Source organism: Tupaia chinensis, unplaced genomic scaffold, assembly GCF_000334495.1.
Source record: "Tupaia chinensis unplaced genomic scaffold, TupChi_1.0 Scaffold000489_1, whole genome shotgun sequence".
NCBI lineage: Eukaryota > Metazoa > Chordata > Mammalia > Scandentia > Tupaiidae > Tupaia > Tupaia belangeri.
This window is the reverse complement of record NW_006160001.1, coordinates 4,802,913-4,826,483: the sequence shown is the minus strand read 5'-3', so window position 1 is coordinate 4,826,483 and position 23,571 is coordinate 4,802,913. Positions and strand designations below refer to the sequence as shown.

Here is a 23,571-nt window from a genome sequence, read left to right as displayed (position 1 = left end):
TAGAAGCTAGTAAAGGAGTAGTTCAAAAACATAAGACGAAGAACAACAGACTGCTTTAAAGAATTGACTATTAGGGATGATAAAAGTGGAATGAATTTAGAATGACCCAAATGTTTTTGATCATGGAATGGCCATCGCAGATTATAGGGTCATCAACTGAGATGGAAAAATAGGCGAGAGGACCAGGTCTGTAGGGGAGTTAGTGAGTTTACTTTTGGACCTGAGTTTAAAGTACATCACAGGCATTTAAGTAGAGATATTTGGATAGGAACATAATATTTTAAAACTTTTTTAGACTTTAAAAATAACATTATTTTAAATAAACAACTGTAAACTTTTGCCAAACAATGTTGTAAGCTCCACCCCTTCTGCCCTTTCTCTTTGTTATTTAAACAAGTTCTCTGGGTCACCATTTTGAAGAGCACATGGTTTGGATGTTAGAAATGTGCACATCTGGGTAATTCATCCTAAACCTTGGCTCAAATAAACTTACTTCTAGCTCACATAATAAATAAATAAATACATAAATAACATGATCACATGTCACCTGGCTCTGTGGTCATTTGGCTAGCATCTTGACAGCTGTCTCTGCCTTCTAAGAACCTTTTCTATGCTATTTCCTTGGGGCTGGCATTTGGACCCCAGATCCATCCCTCATTTCTAAACTAAAAGACCCTTGAATACTTAGCTTTTGTGTCTTTCCTGTAGTTTCCCACTGTTCTGTGGGAGCTGCTCAGGCATCTTTGCAGAATTAGGCAATGGTCCTAGACCACAGTAGCTCCGGCTCATGGGAGAAATAGAGTAAATGGCAATCAAATTAAGACTGTCCTGGATCGTATATCTGTCTCAATCCTCCACACATGGTAAATAGAGTTAAAACAGAAGCATGTCCTCTACTATTTTCCATTTTATCCATCGTAAATACAGAATATTTCATGTATGTTCTAGGTGAGATGGACATCTTTAGGCTACCCTGAGCACCTAACTATAACTTATATCTTTATTTCGATGAGGAAAAAACAATCTTGCATTCTAATTTTGAAGAACAGTCTATGTCTAAAACATGAATAGAACAAAAATAAATCTTTTTTACTAAACTTTTAGGTACAGGTCTTAATACATTTGCTGGTTCTTCATACATGAAAGGACTTCAAAATGTCTACAGAAAAATATAATTAAAGTACAAATTTATTTTAATGCAAAAAATTTTGAAATCCATACATAGTTTTTTTTATAATATGCATTTTCCTTTTTTTTTTTCTGAGAGGTTTTTGCTATGGGTCGCGTGAGCTCACCAGAAAGACAGAGAGAGAGAGAGAGACAGACAGACAGAAAGTGAGAAATCACCCCCCAGGGGGGGATGGCCATATAAAATTCTCCATTCTCGTCTCGGGATCTTGGACACGCACGCACACGCATCAGGCGTGAGTTTATGCCACTGAGTCCAGGACTCGAACCACGGTCAACTACATGGGAGTCCAGCGATATAGCCATTACACTAATTGCTGGTCCCATAATATGCATTTTCTATTAAGTGTTTAAAGACTCCTTATATATAACATTGGTTCAGTCATTCAACAGTAATTTCCTATTCTTGCTTCCATTTTAAATATGGAGTATGGGGTAACCATTCATTTGAATTTACCAATGGAACATCTTAAATTGACCAATGGGACATCAGCTAAAAACAACAACAGTAGCAAAACACTTGGGTGGGGGGGAGTGTCTATTTTTTAAAATAATTTAATTAATTCCCAGATTCAGGTTTCAGCATTTACCACAGAATGTTATTGTTTTGTGAAATATAATGTCTCCTGTAATCTTAGAGTGGGAGAGATAATTTGAAACACTTATTAATAATGACAGATTTTATTCCTAAATCATTAGTTTGCTGAGTATGAAATGGAAAACTCTAATGTTTAGATATTCTTCTAAGTCTTCCCCATTGAGTACTATAATTACCTCCTCTTTCCACACGATGTCTCTGTTTAGACAGAGTGAGGGAGCTTGATGGAGACTTGAAGGTTTCTATCCAAACTTCTCACATTACCTGCCAAGAAATATACCTGAAAAACTTGATTTACTTGCCCAAGACCACACAACCACTTAATATTACAACTAGGGTTGCAATATCCAGGTGTTCTGATTCCCAGGTAAATGTTTTTCTCTGTTTGTTTGTTTGTTTGTTTTTCCCTACTGTTTATTTACTGGCTCCTCTTCTATTCTCTTCAAATAGCCAAGACCATATCTAGTTTCTCTTTCAGATTAGGATCACTCAGATTTTCTAAGATAAGGAGTCGGTAATTTCTCTTTAGCATCTTCTCCAGTTTTCACATTCTACACGTTTCCAGTTTTTCCTCACATGGGCATTGAAATGTCCTCACTGAGAACTAATCAGATCCACCATCTTCAGCTGGACAATGTCTGCACTTGTCTTACAACTAATATTTATCACAAGGATGCATATAAGACAATTCCAGATTTCTGAAAACATGCTTATAAATTGAGAATCAAGCTGTTTGTTTATAAAACTTACTTTAAAATCACCTAATTTATTTTTATGAGATTTTAAAGGAAGTCATGGTGAGCTGCAAGACTATGATGTTTTGTTTTTTTTTTTTTAGAATTAATTTATTTGACTTTATTTATTTATTTATTTATTTATTTTAATTTGACCAGAGAGGGACAAAGAGATGGGAGGGGAAGGGAAAGTGAGAAAGCAAGCTGCCAGGTCCAGGACTTGAACCGTGGTTGGCCACATGGGAGTCCAGCATCCTTAACCACCACTCCACCTGCCAGCTCCAAGACCATAATGTTTCTAGATGCCAAAATGATTCTTTTGTTGAAAATTACTTTTACGACTTGATTTTATCATGTCTAAATTTAAATCAAATTGCAGAAAATAATTCAGATGAATATTATGCCTCTTATACATTATTTATAGGTGGGTTTCATAGCCCAAGGGGAAATTTGGATATGGCTTTGACACATCTTTGTCTCTTATGCTGGTGTCTGCAGGAAGCTTACCGGGAGGAGCAGCTGATTAACAGACTGATGCGGCAGTCCCAGCAGGAGCGCAGGATCGCTGTGCAGCTCATGCATGTTCGGCACGAGAAGGAAGTCTTATGGCAAAACCGAATTTTCAGAGAAAAACAATATGAGGAAAGACGACTTAAAGATTTCCAAGATGCTCTTGATCGAGAAGCGGTAAACTCTTAAAAAATCCTTCTACAGTTACTTTTGATCTTTTCTACCAACGCATGGTAAACAAAGTTGCATCTTGTTGCTAGTCACTTGAGAGTTAGTCTTTGTTTTTGTCTTTTTCTTTTTTTTTTTTTTAATGTCATCTGCTTATTGTCTGCCTGGTGTTATTCTCCTGTAACTTCACTGAAAGGGCACATAGCCACTATCCATCTTCCCTTCTCCCTTTAGTCTCAACTCTTGAAGTAACTCAGCATTAACGCTCACCACTAGTGGTGACGTCCATGTCTCTCTAGTCATTTCATTGTCTGACTTTCTCCAAGGGATTCCTCAGGAAGGGCTCATGGGAGCAACGTTCCCTGGGTTCCTGAATGGATAGCAGTGTATGGCTTTTTATAGAAAATGTGTATTACATATATATAAAAAAAACATGTATGAATTCCAAATTTTTTGCACCAAAAGAAACTCATATTTTAATTCCAGTTTTCCACACACTTTTTGAAGTGCTCTCATAAACCTGATTGTCTTGTATATAAAATTCTTGGTTCAAGATTTTTTAAAGATTTATTTGTTTATTTATTCAGGTAGGCAGAGAACAAGAAACAGAGGGCGTCCCCAAAGGGTCTTCATGCTGCAGGTCAACCCCAATCTCAGCCACCCTGGATTTCCTTTCTTTTCTAATCTTAAATTCTTCACTCTATTTTCTTCACATATAAAAATGTTTCTGTCAAAAAGCCTGTTGATAATCTAATTGTAATTTCTTTGAATCATTACTTTTATTTTTTTTTCCCTAGATGCCCAAGGGACTTCCTTTTTCTTTAAAGTCCACAGAGTTTAATAGAGTAGCCGGAACTCTGTCCACATGCCACTTATCTAGGTTGGGTGCCTATCATGTACCCCCATATCCAACAATCTTGCCCAAGAAACTTCTCAGAGAGTGTGATTCTTTCTGAGAATCATTACTTCTGCCACTAACGTTTCCTAGGACGTAGCCCAGAGCCTGGCACGTTGGGAGGAAAGGGGGAAGAGAGAGAGCAAGTACAAGAAAGAGAGAGTGAGAAAGAGAGAGACAGATAGGCAGAGTAGGAAGAAGAAAAATGGAACAATAGAAAGAGTGGGAGAGGGAGATGAGGGAGAGAGCAGGGGACAGAGCGAGAGAAACAAAAAGGTAGAGAGGGTGTGGGAACAAGAGACAGAGTGAGAGGAGAGCGAGAAAAATAAACAACAAAGGAGAGAGAGGGAAGGAGAGAGAGAAAGAACAGAGAGAAAGAGAAAGAGGGAGAAAACAAAAAAATAAGAGAGGACAGAGAATAAGAGAGAGTGAATGTGGGAGAGAAATGGGAAGAGAAATAGAAACAAAAAGTGGGATGGAGGGAGGAAGATGGGGAGAAAAGAGAGACAGAAAGTGAGAGAGGGAGAGAGAGAATCAGGGAAGAAAGGGGGGAGTAAAGGGAAAGAAAGAACAAAAGGAGTGAAGACGGAGAGAGATCTGTGTTTTTCACCTTCAGGAGGTTTTGTTTGTTTTTGCTCTGTTTTTTTTTTTTTTTTTTTTTTATTAAATCTGCTAATCTCTCCCTTTAAGGCAAATAGCCATCTAAATTTAGATAACTCCTGATTTCAAATTTCTATGCCATCTACTATTGTTAATAATAATTACAATCTTTAACATTTTTTGACATTTACTTTGAGTCAGCATTGTACTATGTTCATTACATGCAAATGTAATATGATTCTTGCAATAGCCGCCAGTGGATACCATTCTTATTTACATTTTACACATAAAGAAAAAGAAACTCAGAAGGCTCAGAGTCATGCAGTTCTTCAGTGCTGTTGCAGGAGCAAAGCCAGCTCTATCAGACTGCAGAGTCCAATCGTAACCACTGAGATTTACTACCTCCCACAGACTTCCTTTTTCCTTTCCTTCTGTCTCTTTTTAGGGCTTCAACCCACTTTGCTGTAATGAGACCGGAAGTTGTGGTGGGTTTAGCACATGTTGATGACAGAAGTAGAAAAGGAGAAGGGAGACTGCAGAGCTGGATGGAAGGGAGGAACTGAAGGAGGACAAAAGAAAAGAAGGAAAACATGGAAGGAGGAAGGGTGAGAGGGAAGAGACAAGTGATAGCAAAAACCAGCATTAAACGCTATTTTATTTCAGATAGGGAAGTTCTATTGTTCCAGATCAGGTTTTGGTCCCATTACATTCTAAATACTTCCACAGTTTCCGTAGACAGTAAACAAACTTCATGACCCATTTCAGTGTCTCTCTCTTCACAATGCCTAACATTCTTAGTCTCTTAGATTCTCACTCTGAACTCTCCAAACTTCCTCCATGAAATATGGCATAAAGCTTTGGACTTAAATGAATTCTCTCTACATGAAAACAGGTCCTACAAAAGAATACAACAATAATTTCTGCCTAATGTACAGAATTGACCCTGCAGGTCATCCAGCCCAACCTCTTTACCAGGGGAAAAAAAAAAAAACATAACGAACTACAAAACAAATAAACAGTAGTAAAATCGATGAGGGACCTTACGTAGCAATCTGTTGTCATGCATCTAGTCATGTATGAATAGTGTCAGGATAAGAAATATTTGCTCTGATGAGATGGCTGTGCTAAGTATTGTTAATTCCTTACCCTGAGCAAATGGAACCATGAGGAGGCTACCTGACTAACCCAAGTTCTCACAGCTAGAACTTAAATCCTGTACAGAGCTGAGGCTGGATTCCAATGAAGGTCCTCCCAAACCAGGCTTAATTTCATTTTACACTCACTGGGTTAATTTATAGAAGGTAGCTCTTGTTTCTGGAGCAGGTTAGCACATGATCAGATTGCTCCAGGAGCTGGTATAACCATTCGGAAAGCAACACTTGGTCATTTGAATTCCTGCTAGGTGAGTACGATGTCGCTCTTATCTTGGCTGTACTGAATTGGGCCTTGAATTTTGTGTAAGAAAAGGTTCCCTAAATAAAATAATTGTGTAAGCCAAGTAGAGAGCGATGACAAACTGTTGAAATATTTCATGACTTTCTGCAGAAAGTCAAGTTTCTACAAATGAATGTTACCAATTTATGACAGCCATAACAGCAGGTGCTTTTATAGATGTTACCTTAACACATTTAGCATTTGTTGGCAAATGTATTATATTCTCAAACCCGTATCATGGGGGAATTTTCAAAGTATTTTCCTAATATAAATAAGTATCGTGGGACTCTCCCACTGGAAGACAAAGAATAGTGGCCACAGCAGATATATCCAGATTGAGGATTCTGGGGTGGGTGTGAGGAGCTAACTAGGCTTGGGGTCTGGCATAGACTTGTCTAATTATTTTCAGTTCATGGGTTTAGGATTTTATTTTAAAAGTAATTGATTCAATTTATCATTAATCCATATTGGGTTTTCCCGTTAGACCACGTTTTACTGTCCTCCTTTGTTGATGAGCTAAGGTACAAGTAGAATATTTCCAATATTGTCTTCGCCATCAGATTCCATTTTTAATGTTCATCTTCAAAAAGTCTTGAAAGAGTTGATGAATAATGTATATGATTAAAAAAAACTATGCATAGATTTAAAATTATTTTTGCAGCAAAATAAATTCATACTTTAATTCCATTTCCACAATTTTTCTTGAACCCTCCTATTAAGGAGAAAATGCTCATTCATGATTAATTTTTCCCTGGTATAAAAGATTTCATTCTGTTTACAGACATTTTGGCTATTAAAATGATGATTATTTTTATTTGAATCACTGCACAATTATAGTAACATCTAAATATGTTTTTTGTGTTTTTAGGCTTTGGCAAAACAAGCCAAGATTGATTTTGAAGAACAGATCCACAGAGACAAGGAAATTCATGAACAGATTGCTGTGGAAAGAGCTCAGGCTCGTTACAAGAAACATTATTCAATATGTGCAGAAATTTTGGATCAAATACTTGATTTGTCCACAAAAGTGGCAGACTATCGAATGCTGACAAATAAGTAAGTACTGCTTTTTATAATGAATACAATAGAAATGCAGAATGAGACAAGATAACTATAAAGTAGATACTACATTGATAAGTAAAGAGTAACAATTTTTTTCATTTTCAGTTCATGGGTTTAGGATTTTATTTTAAAAGTAATTGATTCAATTTATCATTAATCCATATTGGGTTTTCCCGTTAGACCACGTTTTACTGTCCTCCTTTGTTGATGAGCTAAGGTACAAGTAGAATATTTCCAATATTGTCTTCGCCATCAGATTCCATTTTTAATGTTCATCTTCAAAAAGTCTTGAAAGAGTTGATGAATAATGTATATGATTAAAAAAAACTATGCATAGATTTAAAATTATTTTTGCAGCAAAATAAATTCATACTTTAATTCCATTTCCACAATTTTTCTTGAACCCTCCTATTAAGGAGAAAATGCTCATTCATGATTAATTTTTCCCTGGTATAAAAGATTTCATTCTGTTTACAGACATTTTGGCTATTAAAATGATGATTATTTTTATTTGAATCACTGCACAATTATAGTAACATCTAAATATGTTTTTTGTGTTTTTAGGCTTTGGCAAAACAAGCCAAGATTGATTTTGAAGAACAGATCCACAGAGACAAGGAAATTCATGAACAGATTGCTGTGGAAAGAGCTCAGGCTCGTTACAAGAAACATTATTCAATATGTGCAGAAATTTTGGATCAAATACTTGAATTGTCCACAAAAGTGGCAGACTATCGAATGCTGACAAATAAGTAAGTACTGCTTTTTATAATGAATACAATAGAAATGCAGAATGAGACAAGATAACTATAAAGTAGATACTACATTGATAAGTAAAGAGTAACAATTTTTTTCATGAGAAGATTAAGAAGTGAGGTCCCACAGACTTTGATTACTGACTTGACTTACCCAATAATTAACCTTATTTAAGATGTATTTATGTCTTTTTCCATTTAAAAAATATGTCTAAATTCTCTGTAATTTCAAAGAAAACTAGGATAATTTATTTGAAGTACTTGGAATTTCCTTAGAAGACTGGAAGCACTTAAAAATTATTTTGCTAATTATTAAATCTATTTATTTATTTATTTATTTTTAGAGAAGTTTTTGTTATAGGGCTTGTGCGCTCACCGGAAAGACAGAGAGAGACACTGAGAGACAGAAAGTGAGAAATCACCCCCCAGGGGGAATGGCCACGCCGCAGTCCCTTCTCCTCCATTCTCCTCTTGGGATCTTGGGCATGCATGCACACACGTGCCCAGAGTGAGTTTAAGCCACCAGGTCTGGGACTTGAACTGCAGTCGACTACATGGGAGTCCAGTGACATCGCCATTACACTAACTGCTGGTCCCATATCTATTTATCTTTAATCACACCTTGTTTTTTAAAAGAAATCAAAATGTTCATAAGGAAATTTTTAAAAATCTCCCAAAATGAATAATATGCCAAAATAATAACAAGAAAATTTCAAATTAAAGTAGGAGGTTAAGGACGAGGGTAAAATAGAAATAGATTCGCCAGTTACTACAACTGAGCTACAGATATGGTCCAAGCTTCTAGTGGTCAAAGCAAAAAGGAAAATACAATCTGATATATGATTTACATTTTCTTTTTTAAAAATATTTAGCTCTAATGAATTTTTCTTTTCATTTACTTTTTAAATTTTTTATTTCATTTTCTTTTATGCATTTAATCATGTTATTAAGCTTACAAAGTGAATATTCCAACATGTGAACATTTCTCCCTAGACCAGTTGATAAAACTACAAAATTATCTTCAACAGATTATACCACATTTCTTTGTCCCTTTAATACTTTGCCTCTCTATTTTTCTTCTAAATGTCCTTCCTCAGACTCTACTCTTTCACATACACTATATCTGGTATTCACATCCATTAACCGTGGTGGGGTTTTTTTGTTTGTTTTTTAACAAGCTACCAGGTCCAGTATTTGAACCGTGTTCAGCCATGTGGGAGTTCAGCGCCCCTAACACCATGCCACCTACCAGCCCCGATTTTACTGTGTTTCTATATCCTTTAGTCAATCAGTTTCAGTCGTAGCGTGCAGACACTCGGTATATATTAATTGGGACGTATAATGTTTCTCCTTTATAGCCTGGCTTGCTTCACTCAGGAGTAAATCTTCCATATTCTCCCACTACCTGTCAAAAGCCAGGGTCTTGGTGTTTTAAATGGCTGAATAGTATTCCATAGAGTATATGTGCCACAGTTTTTCAGTCTATTCATCTGATTATGGGCATTTGTGTTGGTTCCATGTCTTAGTAATTGTGAATAATGCCACAATAAACATAGAAATTCTCTACAAAACACACAAAAAATTTTGATTTCAGTTTAGAATACTTTCATCAAGTAAGCTGATCTGATATACCCTAGGAAATGTAGTGAATTGAGTGAAAAATGTCCTCAGCAAAGCTTTTCAAACAAATGTAGTATCTGGACTTAGACTTTTTTCTCATGATGGCCTGTGCTTAAAAGCTGAAGAGGAATGGTACCACAGTTGATCTCAGTGAAAATAATTCTACATGGTCAAGGATAAGGCAGTATAGTTAAATTTGTATACCTTTCAAGTTACCTAGGTTGAGATCTCCTTGAGAATTCACAATAAAATGAATGAAAACCTGGTGACCTGCAGGATCAGACAGAAGAGGGAAAGCATCCCATCACCTCTATACATAATGAAATTTTCTGTCACTCTCATGCCTATAAACACATGTCTGGCCCACTGCCATATGAAAATCTACTAAATAAAATAATGATGAGATCATTTTGAAGATAAAATGAAAAAGGTACAAAATTTGAAAGGAGATAAGTAACACTGAAACCGAAAGGAATTAAATAGTGAATGTTAACAAATGCTTTTCAGGGACCAGCAGTTGGTATAATGGCTATGTCACTGGACTCCCATGTAGTCAACCATGGTTCAAGTCCTAGACCTGGTGGCTTAGACTCACACCGGGTGCATGTGCATGTGTGCCCAAGATCCCAAATCCCAAGAGGAGAATGGAGGAGAAGGGATTGCATCGTGGCCATCCCATCTTGGGGGTGATTTCTTGCTTTCTCTGTCTTTCTGGCAAGCGCACATGCCCTATAACAAAAACCTCTCAAAAAAAAAAAAAAGCTTTTCAGATCAATATAAATTCAAAAGTTTAGATACTATAAGAACAAAATTATGAGGAAGCTAAACTATAAAAAAAAATTCAAAAAGGAAAAGATATAATGCTTGAAATGGATTTAATTATAAGAAATAATTAAAAGAAGATTTAAATGCAAAACAATGAAATAATTCAAAGGGGAATAAAGTACAGTAAAACAGATTGATTTCCCTAAACAAATAAAGGCTCATAATTTAAAAATTAAGACAAAAATAGACAAATCACATTCTACTCTGGGAAAACAGAGTAGGTATACTTTCTCCTTTTCCTCCTCTGAGTACAGCTAAACATTAGCCATGACATTAGACATTATATATAAAACACATATAGAAAGGCTCTGAAAGGTGGAGAGAAGTGAGACTGGTTAGTGACCTCAGGACCAGAGGAGTGACATGGTGGTAAACTACCTAGGTTTCCTTTTGCCTTACTCAGAGCTGAATATTCTAGCAACACAGACATGTCAATGATCCAGACAGAAATAGCCCCCACAAAAGCCTGCTCTCTAGCCAAAGGATAAGTAAAAGAGCAGCCTAAAGAGATGGAAAACCACTAGGCCTTGTAGCCTAGTGGTTAAGGGATCTAGATTTACATGGCTGACCGTGGCTTGAATCCAAGCTAGACAACTTGAAAAATACAATGTGTGTGTGTGTGTGTGTACATGTATGTGTGTGCATGCACATGTATGTATGCCCCAAATCCTAACAAGATAAAGAAATGGAGAAGAAGGGATTGTGGTATGACCATACCCTACTGCTTTCTCTCTGTGTGTCTGTTTCTCTGTCACTTTTTTGAGTCCACAAGTCATGTGGCAATAAAAAAACCTTTTGGGGTCTAGTCCCATCAGTGGCTAAGGAAGCTGGACCCTACATGGTTGATTGAAGTTCAAATTCTAATTCCTGTGGCCTGAAAATCTCATGGGCACAGATAGGTGCATACCCCAACTCCCGGACAGGATGTAGAAATGGAGAAGGGATTGCAATGTGACCACAGCCCCCATTGGGAGGTGCTTTTTTCCTCTTCCTATTTCTTTCTGTTTCTCTATCTCTCTCTGCTGACAGCATACACCCTCTGGCTTATATAAAAAAAAAAAAGTTGGAAAACATTAGACAATAAATATTCTGTTCCATCCAAATACCACAGAGAAAAAAAAAGGCAGCCGCACCTCCACCTACTCTAGCAAAGGTCAGGTAGGGAGCCTTATCTTCCACTCTTACAAGGCTGCAACAAGGCACCTCAACATACCCACCAGGGTGGTGGCAGAGAATGTTAAGTAGGAAACATGGACTTTGTCCCTACCTAACAGTAACAGGGCACTCCTCCTCCTCCCCTCTCTGAGAGGTGATCTAATAGAGTCAAGACTTTCATCATCCCCAAGTGATAACAAGTCCACCCCCACTGCAGTGTCTCAGAGACTCTGTGAAAGCAGAATTCCCACCTTCTCCCAGAAGTAACAAGGCCCTCCTCCTCTCTGGTATAAACGATGTCCATTTAGGGACTTGTGTTCACACCTGTCAGATACAAGATGGTACCTCCTCTTTTCCTTGCCAGAGTAGTGTCAAACAAAGCAGCTAAACAGAAGGTTTATATTAGGTTCTATGACTTAAAAAGTAATACAAAAATGTCCAAATTTCAATTAAAAAAAAAAATCACCTCTCAAGCTGAATGTAAAAGGACAAACTACAGATGGTGTTATGTGAATTGTGTCCTGCACAAAGACATGTCAAAGTCCTAATCCCCATAACCCCAGAATATGGCCTTATTTGGAAACAGGTTCTTTAACAGACCTGATTAGTTAAGATGAAATCATACTGGTTAATTCAGTATCTTTATAAAAGTGGAAAAGAGACACACAGGGAGAACACCAACTGACAACCAAGGCAAGGAATGATGCAGCTGCAAATCAAGGAGAGCCAGAGAGTGCCGGCAACCACCAGAAGCTAGGAAGAGGCAAGGAAGGATTTCCCTACTGTTTTCAGAAGGAACTTGGCTCTGCCCACACACCACTTTCAGATTTCTAGGCTTGAGAACTGTGACTCCTTCAGTTATCTGTCATTTTCAACCACCGAATTTATGGTGCCTTGTTTGACAGCTTTAGGAAACTCATGCAGATGCCAGTCCTCAAATGACAGAGATGTTAGAATTTTTTATAAAGATTTTAAAGCACCCATGATAAAATTTTTTTTTTGAAGAGGTTTTTGCTATAGGGCACGTGTGCTTGCCAGACAGACAGAGAGAGACAGAGAGACAGAAAGCAAGAAATCACTCCCCAGGGGGGATGGCCACACCGCAATCCCTTCTCCTCCATTCTCCTCTCGGGATCTTGGGCATGCACGCACATGCGCCCGGTGTGAGTTTAAGCCACCGGGTCCGGGACTCGAACTGCGGTCGACTATGTGGGAGTCTAGCGACATAGCTATTACACTAACTGCTGGTCCCATAAAAATGTTTTCATGAGCAATTACAAATGTTCTTAAAACAGATGAAGAAAAGTTAATCAAAATTTAATCACAGCAGAGATATACAATATAAGTAGTAATCAAATTGAAATTTTATAACTGACATGTATATTCATTTAAATTAAAAAAAAAAAAAAAACTGTGTGGTTGGGCTTAACAGCAGAATGAAAGGGACAGAGAAAAGAATCAATGAACTAGTAAATAGAGCCATAGAAATTACCTAGTCTGAATGACAGGGACAAGATGGACTGAAAAAATATTACTGACGCTGCAGGAATTAGTCATTCATTCATGTCATAGGAGTCTGGGAAGTAGAGAAGAGTAACTCAGCTCACATAAATTTGTCAGTTTAGAAGAAAAGGTTATATACTACCTGATTCGTTTATATAGCATTCTCTAAATGACTGAAAGTGAGAACAAGATTAGCAATTGCCAAGGGCTAAGGAGGGAGTAGGGGCAAGAAGGAAGCAAATGTGGTTATAAAGGGCGACATGGGGAGTTCTGTGATGTATCTTGTCTATCTCAGTGCCCCGATCACAATATTGTACTATAGTTTTGCAAGATGCTACAGTTACTGGAATAAGGATATATAGATCTTTGCATTTTTTCTTATAACTTCATATGAAACAGCAATTATCTCAAAATAAAAGTTTAATGATGGACCAGCCTATGGTTAAGACGGCTGAATCCCACATGACTGAGTCCCAGCCTTGGTGTCTTAAAAATTATACCAGGCGCATCTGTGTGCATCCAAAATCCTGAAAGGAGGGAGAAATGAAGAAGGGATTGTGATGTGACGTGGACATACCCCATGGGGAGTGATTTCTCATTGTTTTGCTCTCTCATTCTTTCTTTCTCTCTCTCTGCCTGTCCATCTCTCTGACAAGCACACTCAGCTCCTAAGACAAAAAAAGTTTAAGAAAAAAAAGTATGTTTAAATAACAATAAAATCCACAAAAATAGCATAAATTATTCACAGATCACATGGCTTGAATTTTTGGAACAAAAGTGTTTTTGTTTTGGTTTGTTTTATTTTTTAATTTTTTTTTTAGTTTTTGCTATAGGGTACATGTACTCACCAGGGAGAGAAGTGGGAAAAGTGACAAGTCACCCTCCCCAAGGGGGCATGACCATGCCACAATCCCTTCTCCTTTCTCCTCTCAGGATCTTGGGCACATACAAACATGTGCCTGTGCATAGTTCCCAGGCCACTGGATCCAGGACTCAAACTACCCATTGGCCATGTGGGATCCAGTGCCTTAATGTCTGTGCCACCTGATGGCCCCAGAACAAATCGTTTAAAGACAAAAGCTCATTCAAAATTGAGAAGTGTGGTAGTATTTCTAAAGCACCTCATGTTTGAATGTAGTATTTCTTCCTCACTTGACTTATTTTTAATTATTATTTGCTTTATCGGATCAAGCTGACCTGAGGTGAGCTGGTGAAATATGAATCATTTGAGAAAATGAAACAGCCAGCCCAAGTGTATGCATGATTCTTAAGAATTTCAGTTAACATTAAAAGGCCCAGAAGTCACACCAGGTGACTCTCAAAGGAATACATTAGAAGCAGTGAGGTTGGAATCTTGAGGAGGAGGAGGAGCCTATGCAAGGAAAAAAGAGAACAATGTTCTTTAAGATTAGAGAAGCTATTTAAAAAGTGTTTCTGATTTTACTATTTTGTGCTTTTTATCCTCACATCCTTTAATGTAAAAATAATTGCACTGTAAAGTTTAGACAAGCTAAGTTCATTTTTTCTTCTAAGTTTTTCAAAATATATGAACTGCTTTAGTATATTATAATCACAAAACCTTAGATCCTCTACAAATGTCATAGTAAAATCATCATTTGAAAAAAATATTAAAATATTATAGGGAAGCACAGGGGAGTTCTTCCTTATAAACTCTGACAAGTGTTGGAGAAAGGGGCAAGAAGTCCCTGAATATGAGGACAGTTAGGAGTTCTTCAAGACTCCTGACCACATAACCCTTTCAATAAGTTGTTAGGTCTGTTTGCATTAAATAATAATTCTCCATTTCCCCTTTTCCTAGCCCTTGATAATATTGTCTACCTTGTGTCTTTATGTGTTTGCCTATTCTAGGTACCTAGTATACGTAAAATCATATTCCTATATTTGACTTATTTTCGCTTTGCATATTTCCAAGGTTCATCCACAGGTTCGCATGTATCAGAATGAAATACTAGAAAACTTAAGTTTTTAAATTCCTAGTTCTATTATAAAATGACTGTACAACCTTAGAAAATTATTTAAATGCTGTAGTACCAATGTCTTCTAATGCAAAATGGATGGACTGAATGCTTTTTGAGGCCCTTTTAAGATAACTGCTAGTTGGAGTCAGCAGGTGACATAATTTTTAAAGCACTGAACTCCTACATGGCCAACCACAGTTTGAGTCCAAGCCTGGTGGCTTAAAAATTATGCCAGTTGTGTGTGCATGTGTGCCCAAAATCCCAGGAGGAGGAGAATGGAGGAGAAGGGACAATGGTATGGCCATACCTCAGTGAATGATTTCTCACTCTGTCTCTGTTTGTCTCTCTCCAGCAAGTGCACACACTTTATGATAATAACCTAAAAAAAAAAAAAAAAAGAAAAAAAAAGATACAAGCTGGTTTACATATTTGTAAACAATTCATAACAAAAAAACCTAATGTATATTAGTCTTTTTGTCATTGCACATTTAGTAACCCATACAATAATATTTTAGTAATTGTTTCCATTTAAGTCTGATAATAGTGAGTTAATTACATAAACAGTGAAAAAGACTGAGGTTTAAAATACGTACTTGACTAACCATTGACTCATCTCTACCTTTTTCTTCTTTTTTTTTTCCCCAATAGTCTGATTCCATCTAAGTTGATGCATGATTGGAAGGAACTGTTTTTTCATGGCAAGCCTGTATATGAACAAGCCTCTATTAAGCAGCTAACTACTAAGCCCTCTACAGAACAACTTATAGAACTGGAGAAAAGAGACTTGCTAGATAACAATGATTATGAAGAATATAAGGTATAAACTGATATGGAATAATTATAATATGGCATAATAAATTATTTTTCTTTAATATTAATTTTGTGATATTATTTTATTTCATTCCTATTAATAAAAATAGGCATTTTAAGTTTGCATTTTCCCTTGGTTTAATTTTTATTTTATTGTTCTAATTTTAAGATGCATAAACTATAATCTATTATCTATTATTCTCAGCAATATTTGTAGAATGGTCTAAAAAAAAAGAAAAGAAAATGCAATATAATGTCTGAGAAAGATTTCAGAACTTTAAAAATGCTGTAAGTTATTAATGAACATTTTTCTTTGTGTGAACTGTCCACCTTTCCTCCAAAAACCATTGTTAGGACCAGCAGTTAGCGTAATGACTATGTTGCTGGACTCCCATGTAGTCGACCACGATTCAAGTCCTGGACCCAGTCCCTTAAACTCACGCCAGGCACGTATGCATGCATGCCCAAGATCCCAAGAGGAGAATGGAGGGGAAGGGATTTCGGTGTGGCCATAACCCCCCATGGGGGGTGATTTCTCACTTTCTGCTTCTCTGTCTCTCTTTTTCTGGTGAGCACAAGTGCCCTATAGCAAAAACCTCTCAAAAAAAAAAAAAGTTAAGATATATTTTTTTTGTAACTGATCTAAATAGAATATTATTTTTACAGGCAGAATGGAAGAGGACGAGGTCTGGGTTTTATGAGTAGCATAGATTAAAACAATATTTTATTATCAAATTTAAAAAAATGTATCAGGTGCTAACTGTTCTTTTAAGAAGAGCAGTTGAAAAACTTTTGGAATTAGGTCAAAGTTCTATTATGGGTATTGGCAATTACAAACTGTGTGACCTTAGGTGCGAAGAGACTTACTTTCCCAATTTACAAAATGAGAATAATAATTCACCTTCCTTATTTGTTGTTATGAAATTTATTAAGATAATAGACATTTAATACTTGGCCAAGTATACCACATGTTGAATACAAGTAACAGATACAAATTTTTTTCCTCACCACTCTCCTCTCCTCATCAACTCCATCTCACTCTTAGATAATGTGAAAAATCCTAGCCCATCAATAGGAGTTCTGGGTAAATCAACAGCTATGGAAGGAAGAATGAGGCTTTTATCATTAGAAATCTTATTAAATGAGTTCAGAAGGGTAGAAAATACAGTATGAGGGACCTGAAGAAGATGTGATGGTTGTGTCACTAGACTGTCACGTAGTACACTGCTGTTCAACCCAGTGGCTTAAAACTCACACTGGACTTGTGTGCATGTATGCCCAAAATCCTGAGAGGAGAATGGAGGAGATGGGATTGCAGTGTGGCCATCTCCCCTGGGGGTGATTTCTTGCTTCTGTCTCTCCAACTCTCTCTGTCTCTCTAGTGAGTACACATACCCTATAGCAAAAATCTCTTTAAAAAAGAAAAAAATTGAACATGGGAAAAAAAGGCAAAGGGAAGATAACCTGACCCAATCATTTGCTGATATTTAGTCAATAATAAATTTTTTTATGAGAATGAATGAATGACAACAAACTGGGAACAGTGTAAAATAGCTCTACTATTTAAATACTATATGAAGATAAGCTTGTGGTAAAAAGATAAGAAAAGAATGGGAGGTTATGAGAAACTGGATGTGTACTATATTTTCATTGAATGAATTTATACTTTTATCACTAAAAGAATTATTACTTATTAAGGATTGACTAAAGTCTTAAAAAAGATAAATCCAAATGTTTGTTTTGTATGATTATGAAATATACTATATCTAGTATATCAACTTACAATTTAATGCTACATAATATTAAGATATTTCTTTCCACCTAAAAATCACTTTTCCTAAAATATTTTTGTTTTATGGACTATTTATTTCTAAGTTATTCCTTGAACAGCTCAACCTACTCTGTTTTTGTGGCACTCATAAATCAGGCAATCGGGTAGGCTGCAGGTTAGCAAAGACTTGCCTTTCTATTTTTCTTGTTTGGGAAATGCTTACCACAGGATCATGCATGTCTTACCCACATCCTGAAGCAGCTGGTATATTTTTTTTGCAGGAAATTGTAAACTTTTGTTAGGAGTTTGTAAATGTCTGGCAGCACAGTTCATTTTGTGTAAGACTGCTGTTTTTCTAGACATGAAAATGACCTTAGAATTTCTGCTGTGTTTATGTGCTGTGCTCCTTTTGACTACATAATGGAAAACAGGCCATATGCAGATGTTAGGATGTAATGTAAAGTGTTCTATTGTTCTCTATTTATAGAGCTTTGATCTGTTCAAGAATTCATCCTGAATGTTTCCATATACCAGTGAAAAATAAATATTTCAGCATGTAAAATATATTATTTGGTTTATACTATCACAAGAGACAGAAAGATAACACATCCTGAATTTTATAAAATAAACAGTAGTTCACACTTGTTATTGTTCAATTTATTCAGAATTTTTAAGGCTCAAGCAAACACAGGCTTAGAAATGAACCTTTAAGAAGTTTACATTCTTTGAATACTTAGAATGATGCTCATTCCTACCATTCTGAAATAATTGACATTCCCCAGTTAGAGTAAGCTGTCATGATTAAAAATTTTAGATATTGAACTTAGAAATTGACATAAAGATAGATTTTTGCTTATGTACTGCACAGTTGGGGAATGAATCTGTTAGGCTGCAAACTTGTCTCCTTGAGCCTCTAACTCCCCCAATGCAAGTCATTTCCAAGACTCTTAGTGGCAAATGAATCACAATAGACAGCTTCTCATTTTTACTTGAACTTATTATCACTTACCTACTGAATAAGAGTTTACTCAAATTTAGTATCTAATTTTAGATTATGACTATGGTTTCCTGAATACACAGATTATTTTCAAGAAGTCTTTGCCACAAAGCACTTAGCAATTTGCAGAACCTACTGTACATGCCCTACAACCAAGTAGTTGATGGAATTCCTGTTATTTGTAGGAAGTATTTTTTCCAGCATATCATCCATGTTGTTTTAAGTTGGTTGTGATTTTTAATTGCTGCTATTTGAAAATTTTTTTACATTTAATCACTGTATATTTTTACAGTGTACAACATGATTTTTCCCAGCATAAATGTAGTGCATATTAGCCAAGTTAAAGACATTATCATATATATTATTATTAGAAAATTACTTTTCATTTTTGTGTCTATTAAATGTGTTTGTTTTTCCCTGATTCCCACCCCCTAGTACTCACCCTATTTATTTATTTATTTATTTATTTTTATAGAGATTTTTGCTATAGGGTGCATGTGCTTGCTGGAGAGACAAAGAGAGACAGAGAGACAGAAAGAGAAATTGTCCCCAGAGGGGGTTGGCCGTGCCACAATCTATTCTCCTCCATTCTCCTCTTGAGATTTTGGGCACTAATGCAAACATGCCCAGCATGAGTTTTAAGCCTCCAGATCTGGGACTTGAATGGTGATCAACTACATGGGAGTCCAGAGATGTAACTCTTACACCATCCACTGGCCCCTCCACCCCATTTTGTTTTTAAAATTACTATTTAAATTCATGATCAGTTGAGTTTACTGTGGTTGCTGGGTTAACCTTACAATGTATATTGTATATGTATTTGTATCAATAGTATTCGGAGTTTATGATTTTCTACTAACTAGATTTAAGATGTACCTGTATATATTGTAGTTTAACATTCATACTCCTGACTGAATAATATTCCATGGAGTGTATGTGCCACACTATTTTATCCATTCATCTGTTTATGGACATTCATTCCATGTCTTAGCAATTGTGAATAACGCCACAATAAATATAGATATGCAAGCACTTTCCAGCTGAGCATTCTCATGTGCTTTGGGTAGATACCAAGGAGTTGAATTGCTTGATCATATGGTAGTTCTATTTGAAGGTCTTTTAGGAACCTCCATATTGTTCTTCACAGTGGTTGTACAAATTTACATTCCCACCAGCAGTGTACGAGAGTTCCTCTTTCACCACATCCCCTCCAGCATTTATCATTTTTTTGTTTTTATTTTAGTCTTCGCCATTCTGACTGGTGTTAGGTGGTATCTCATTGTGGTCTTGATTTGCATCTCCCCTAATATGAGGGCTGTTGAGCATTTTTCTTATACCTTTTGGCTATTCGTATGTCATCTATAGAGAGTTGTTTATTCAGCTCATTTTCCTGTCTTTTAATTGGGTTCATCACTTTCTTCCACGTAAACCACTTGAATTCCCTGTGCATTTTGGTTATCAGTCCCTTATCTGGGGTATAGTTCACAAAAATTTTCTCCCACTCTGAGGGTTGTCGATTCACACTAATTACTGTGTCATTTGCTGTGCAGAAATGTCTTAATCTGATGTAATCCCACTTGTCTATTTTGGAGGTTATTGCCTGTGCTTTGGAGGTCTTGCTTAAAAAGTCTTTGCTTACTCACTGTCTCCCAGAGTTTCCCGTGTTTTCCACTAGTAGCTTTATAGTTTGAGGTCTTAGGTTTAGATCTTTGATTCACTTTGAGTCGATTTTTTTTAATCAAGGTGAGAGACAGGAGTTCAGATTTATCTTTCTGCAGGTGTATACTCAGTTTTTCTAACACAATTTGCTAAAGATGTCTTCCTTTTCCCACTGAATTGACTAGTACCCTTTGTCAATGATCAGTTGGCTATATGTTTTGGGGTTTATTTCTGGGGTCTTTTCTCTGTTCCATTGGTCCTCATGTCTGTTTGGGGGCCATTACCATGCTGTTTTGATCATCATAGCTTTGTACTATATTTTGGTGTCAGGAAGTGAGATGCCACCCACTCCACTCTTTTTGCATAGGATTGTTTTGGCTATATGGGGTTTTTACGGCTCCAGATGAATTCTGATTGTCTTTTCTAGAGCTGTGAAGAATGTCTCTTGTAATTTTATAGGGATTGCATTAACAAGACCCTGACATTTAATAGAAAGTGAACAAATATGGAAGATTTATTCCTGAGTGAAGCAAGTCAGGCTATGAAAGAGATACATCCGCACTCTGCAGTAGAGACTGAAAGGCAGGAGGACATTAACACATTGAAAATTGTTATGAACACTAGGGACAAAGTAGAAGGAGAGTGGGAGAGGGAAGAGTGTATGAAAGGGAATTTGGGGGAAAAAATAGAGAGGTAAGACATTAGTGGGACACAGATATGTTTTATTACCTGTTGAGGATGATGTGTATAGTATCTTCTACTGGGCTAGTCTGAGGTGTATATCATGCTGGGTAAAGTCTCTTTACAATCTGAATGATGTATAGTGATTGAGTGTATAAGTAATAATAATAGACAAAAATTTTTTAAATGAAGATAACAAAAAGAGCATTCATACTCCTGTCACTACAATACATGTATACACACCCATCCCAAAATTTGTTTGTACAACAACATTTATTATCACGAGGTCTTTTCTATTGAAAATAGAGATGGGAAACAAAATAAGCCATGGAGTTGTTTATCTTCTTAAGTCTTATTGGACTTGTTTGGCCCTAAGACTCTAGATATCATCTTATTCATCTTCAAGGGTTTGTGAGTATGAACAAGATGATGTCTAGGGTCTTAGGGTCAAACAAATCCTACAAGACTTAAGATTCAGTTTCTGTCAATAGACTCTCTTCTCCAGCATAGTTTTTATTCCCTGACTTCTCATAGTTTATAATTTAATCAGTTCCCTTACTGGCAGAATATCAACTTGAAGCCAGTGCCACTCAGGGCCATCATTGGGTAACTAACCCAAGCACAGTGGTAGATTTTAGTTCATGAATCTAAAGGATGTGTGTGTAAATCATTAATTTTTTTTTTTCGTCCAGAAGACATATATTGTATTATCTCAAGCTAACATGATGGAATATCATAAACTGGATGGCTAAAACAGAAATTTATTGCTCACAGTCTCAAAGTAGAAACTTACTAATAAAATATAGAAACCCTTAATTTCAAGTGAAATTACTTGTTTCAAGACCTCATTTTTCCCTGCATCTTATCTTTTGACTTTGAAGATGATTCCATTGATGAGTCTGAGCATTGATTGTATTTTTTTCATTTTAAAATTTTAATAATTTTTTTGGAGGTTTTTCGCTATAGGGCGCATGCACTCGCCAGACAGAGAGAGACATAGAGACAGAAAGCGAGAAATCGCCCCTCAGGGGGGATGGTCATGCCGCAATCCCTTCTCCTCCATTCTCCTCTCGGGATCCTGGGCATGCACGCACACGCGCCTGGTGCAAGTTTTAAGCCACCGGGTCCGAGACGCAAACCGCGGTCGACTACGTGGGAGTACATCAACATAGCCATTACACTAACTGCTGGTTCCCTTAAAATTTTAATAATTTCTTATTTATATTTAATTATTATACATCTTCCTGGGGTATAATATGGATTTTTAAGCTTTCATGCAATGTGTGATAATCAAGTCATGGATATTACCATATTCATTTTCATTGTTTTGAACAAAGAACACCACACAATGTATACCTTACATTTTTGCTTTGCTAGTTTCTCTTTTTAAAAACTGAAGTATATATATATATGTATACATATATATGCATATAAGATTGTAACATCTTTTTTCACTCTTTTGTGGTATGCCATTCCCCAACTCATCTACTGCATATATATACTCCTATGTCTGTTAAACACGTTTTTCCTGAGCCCCTTACTCCACCAATCTCCATGCACGCTCTGATGTCTTGTTCTCTACTTCTATGTTTTCAAGTCTTTCACTTTATGCTACAGAGTGCAGACATTCAGTATTGATTTTAAATGTAAATGTAAAGGATTTTCTTGTGAAGCACTGGGGAGCCCTAAAAGTTGTTTAAATATTTTATTTTCAGATATTCAGGAATACATTAGACTTTTAAGTTTGCTGAGTAAGCAGTTGTTTTCATACTGGGAGTTAAAAAGACAGATTTTTCAAAGAAGTGGGAGGCTTCTCTACTGAAAAAAAATTTGCCTGCCATTATGCTGAATTCTCCAACATTATCACTCATTTCGATTAAAACACGAAATACAAACATCTTCCAAGATAGACAACAAGAATTATGACTAGACTTTAAAACAGAAAGGAGCTGGGGAAAAAAGCCTAGTGTTGAATATTCCCACCATTACACTTTAGTTTTAAGGTTATGCATTTCATAGTTGCCATCTCTCCTCTCCGTTCATTACTCTATCTCCCTAAATTCCCTCAGTAATTAAAGGTTATCTGCCTTTTTATTTTTATTGAATTTTTATTTTTATAAAAAAATCAAAAATTACAGAGCCCTTTTTTTTTTAACAGAGAATTTTACATTCATCTGTTAAATGTTTCTTCCCTTTGCTCCTCCACCTACCTATTACCACTAACTCTCTACAACTCACTCCCCTCACTTACTGTCTCTGGTATCTACACTTATCCTCTCTTTATCATATCTTTGGATCCCTCCATTTCTGCCATGGAATGCAGACATTTGGTACATATTGAGTAAGGATGTACAGTGTGTATCTTTCAAAGTCTGGCTTACTTTGCTCAACCTCAGATCCTCTAATTTCATCCACTTTGAATCAAATGATGGGGTCTTATTAGTTCTTATGACTGACTAATATTCCATAGTATAATATGTGCCAGAGTTTTTTAACCCAGGCATAAGTTTTTGAACACCTAGGTTGATTCCATTTCTTAGCAATTGTGAATAATGCTGCAATAAACATGGATGTACAAATGTCTTTCTGATTGAATGTTTTTCTATCCTTTGAGTAGATACCAAGGA

At 36.3% G+C, this 23,571-nt stretch overlaps 1 protein-coding gene across 2 annotated transcripts in view; it reads left to right on the top strand.

Moving 5' to 3' along the window:
- Positions 1–23,571, top strand: part of SPEF2 (sperm flagellar and cilia associated 2) — a 210,248-nt gene that overhangs the window by 37,289 nt on the left and 149,388 nt on the right. The window contains exons 8-10 of one of the 2 annotated variants that reach the window (XM_006156330.2): positions 3,019–3,207; positions 6,996–7,183; positions 15,675–15,843. In XM_006156330.2, coding sequence (XP_006156392.1) covers positions 3,019–3,207; positions 6,996–7,183; positions 15,675–15,843 — 546 coding nt within the window. Of the gene's footprint in view, positions 1–3,018; positions 3,208–6,995; positions 7,184–15,674; positions 15,871–23,571 lie in introns of those variants that run through there. The other variant, XM_027774883.1, reaches the window with a different exon arrangement.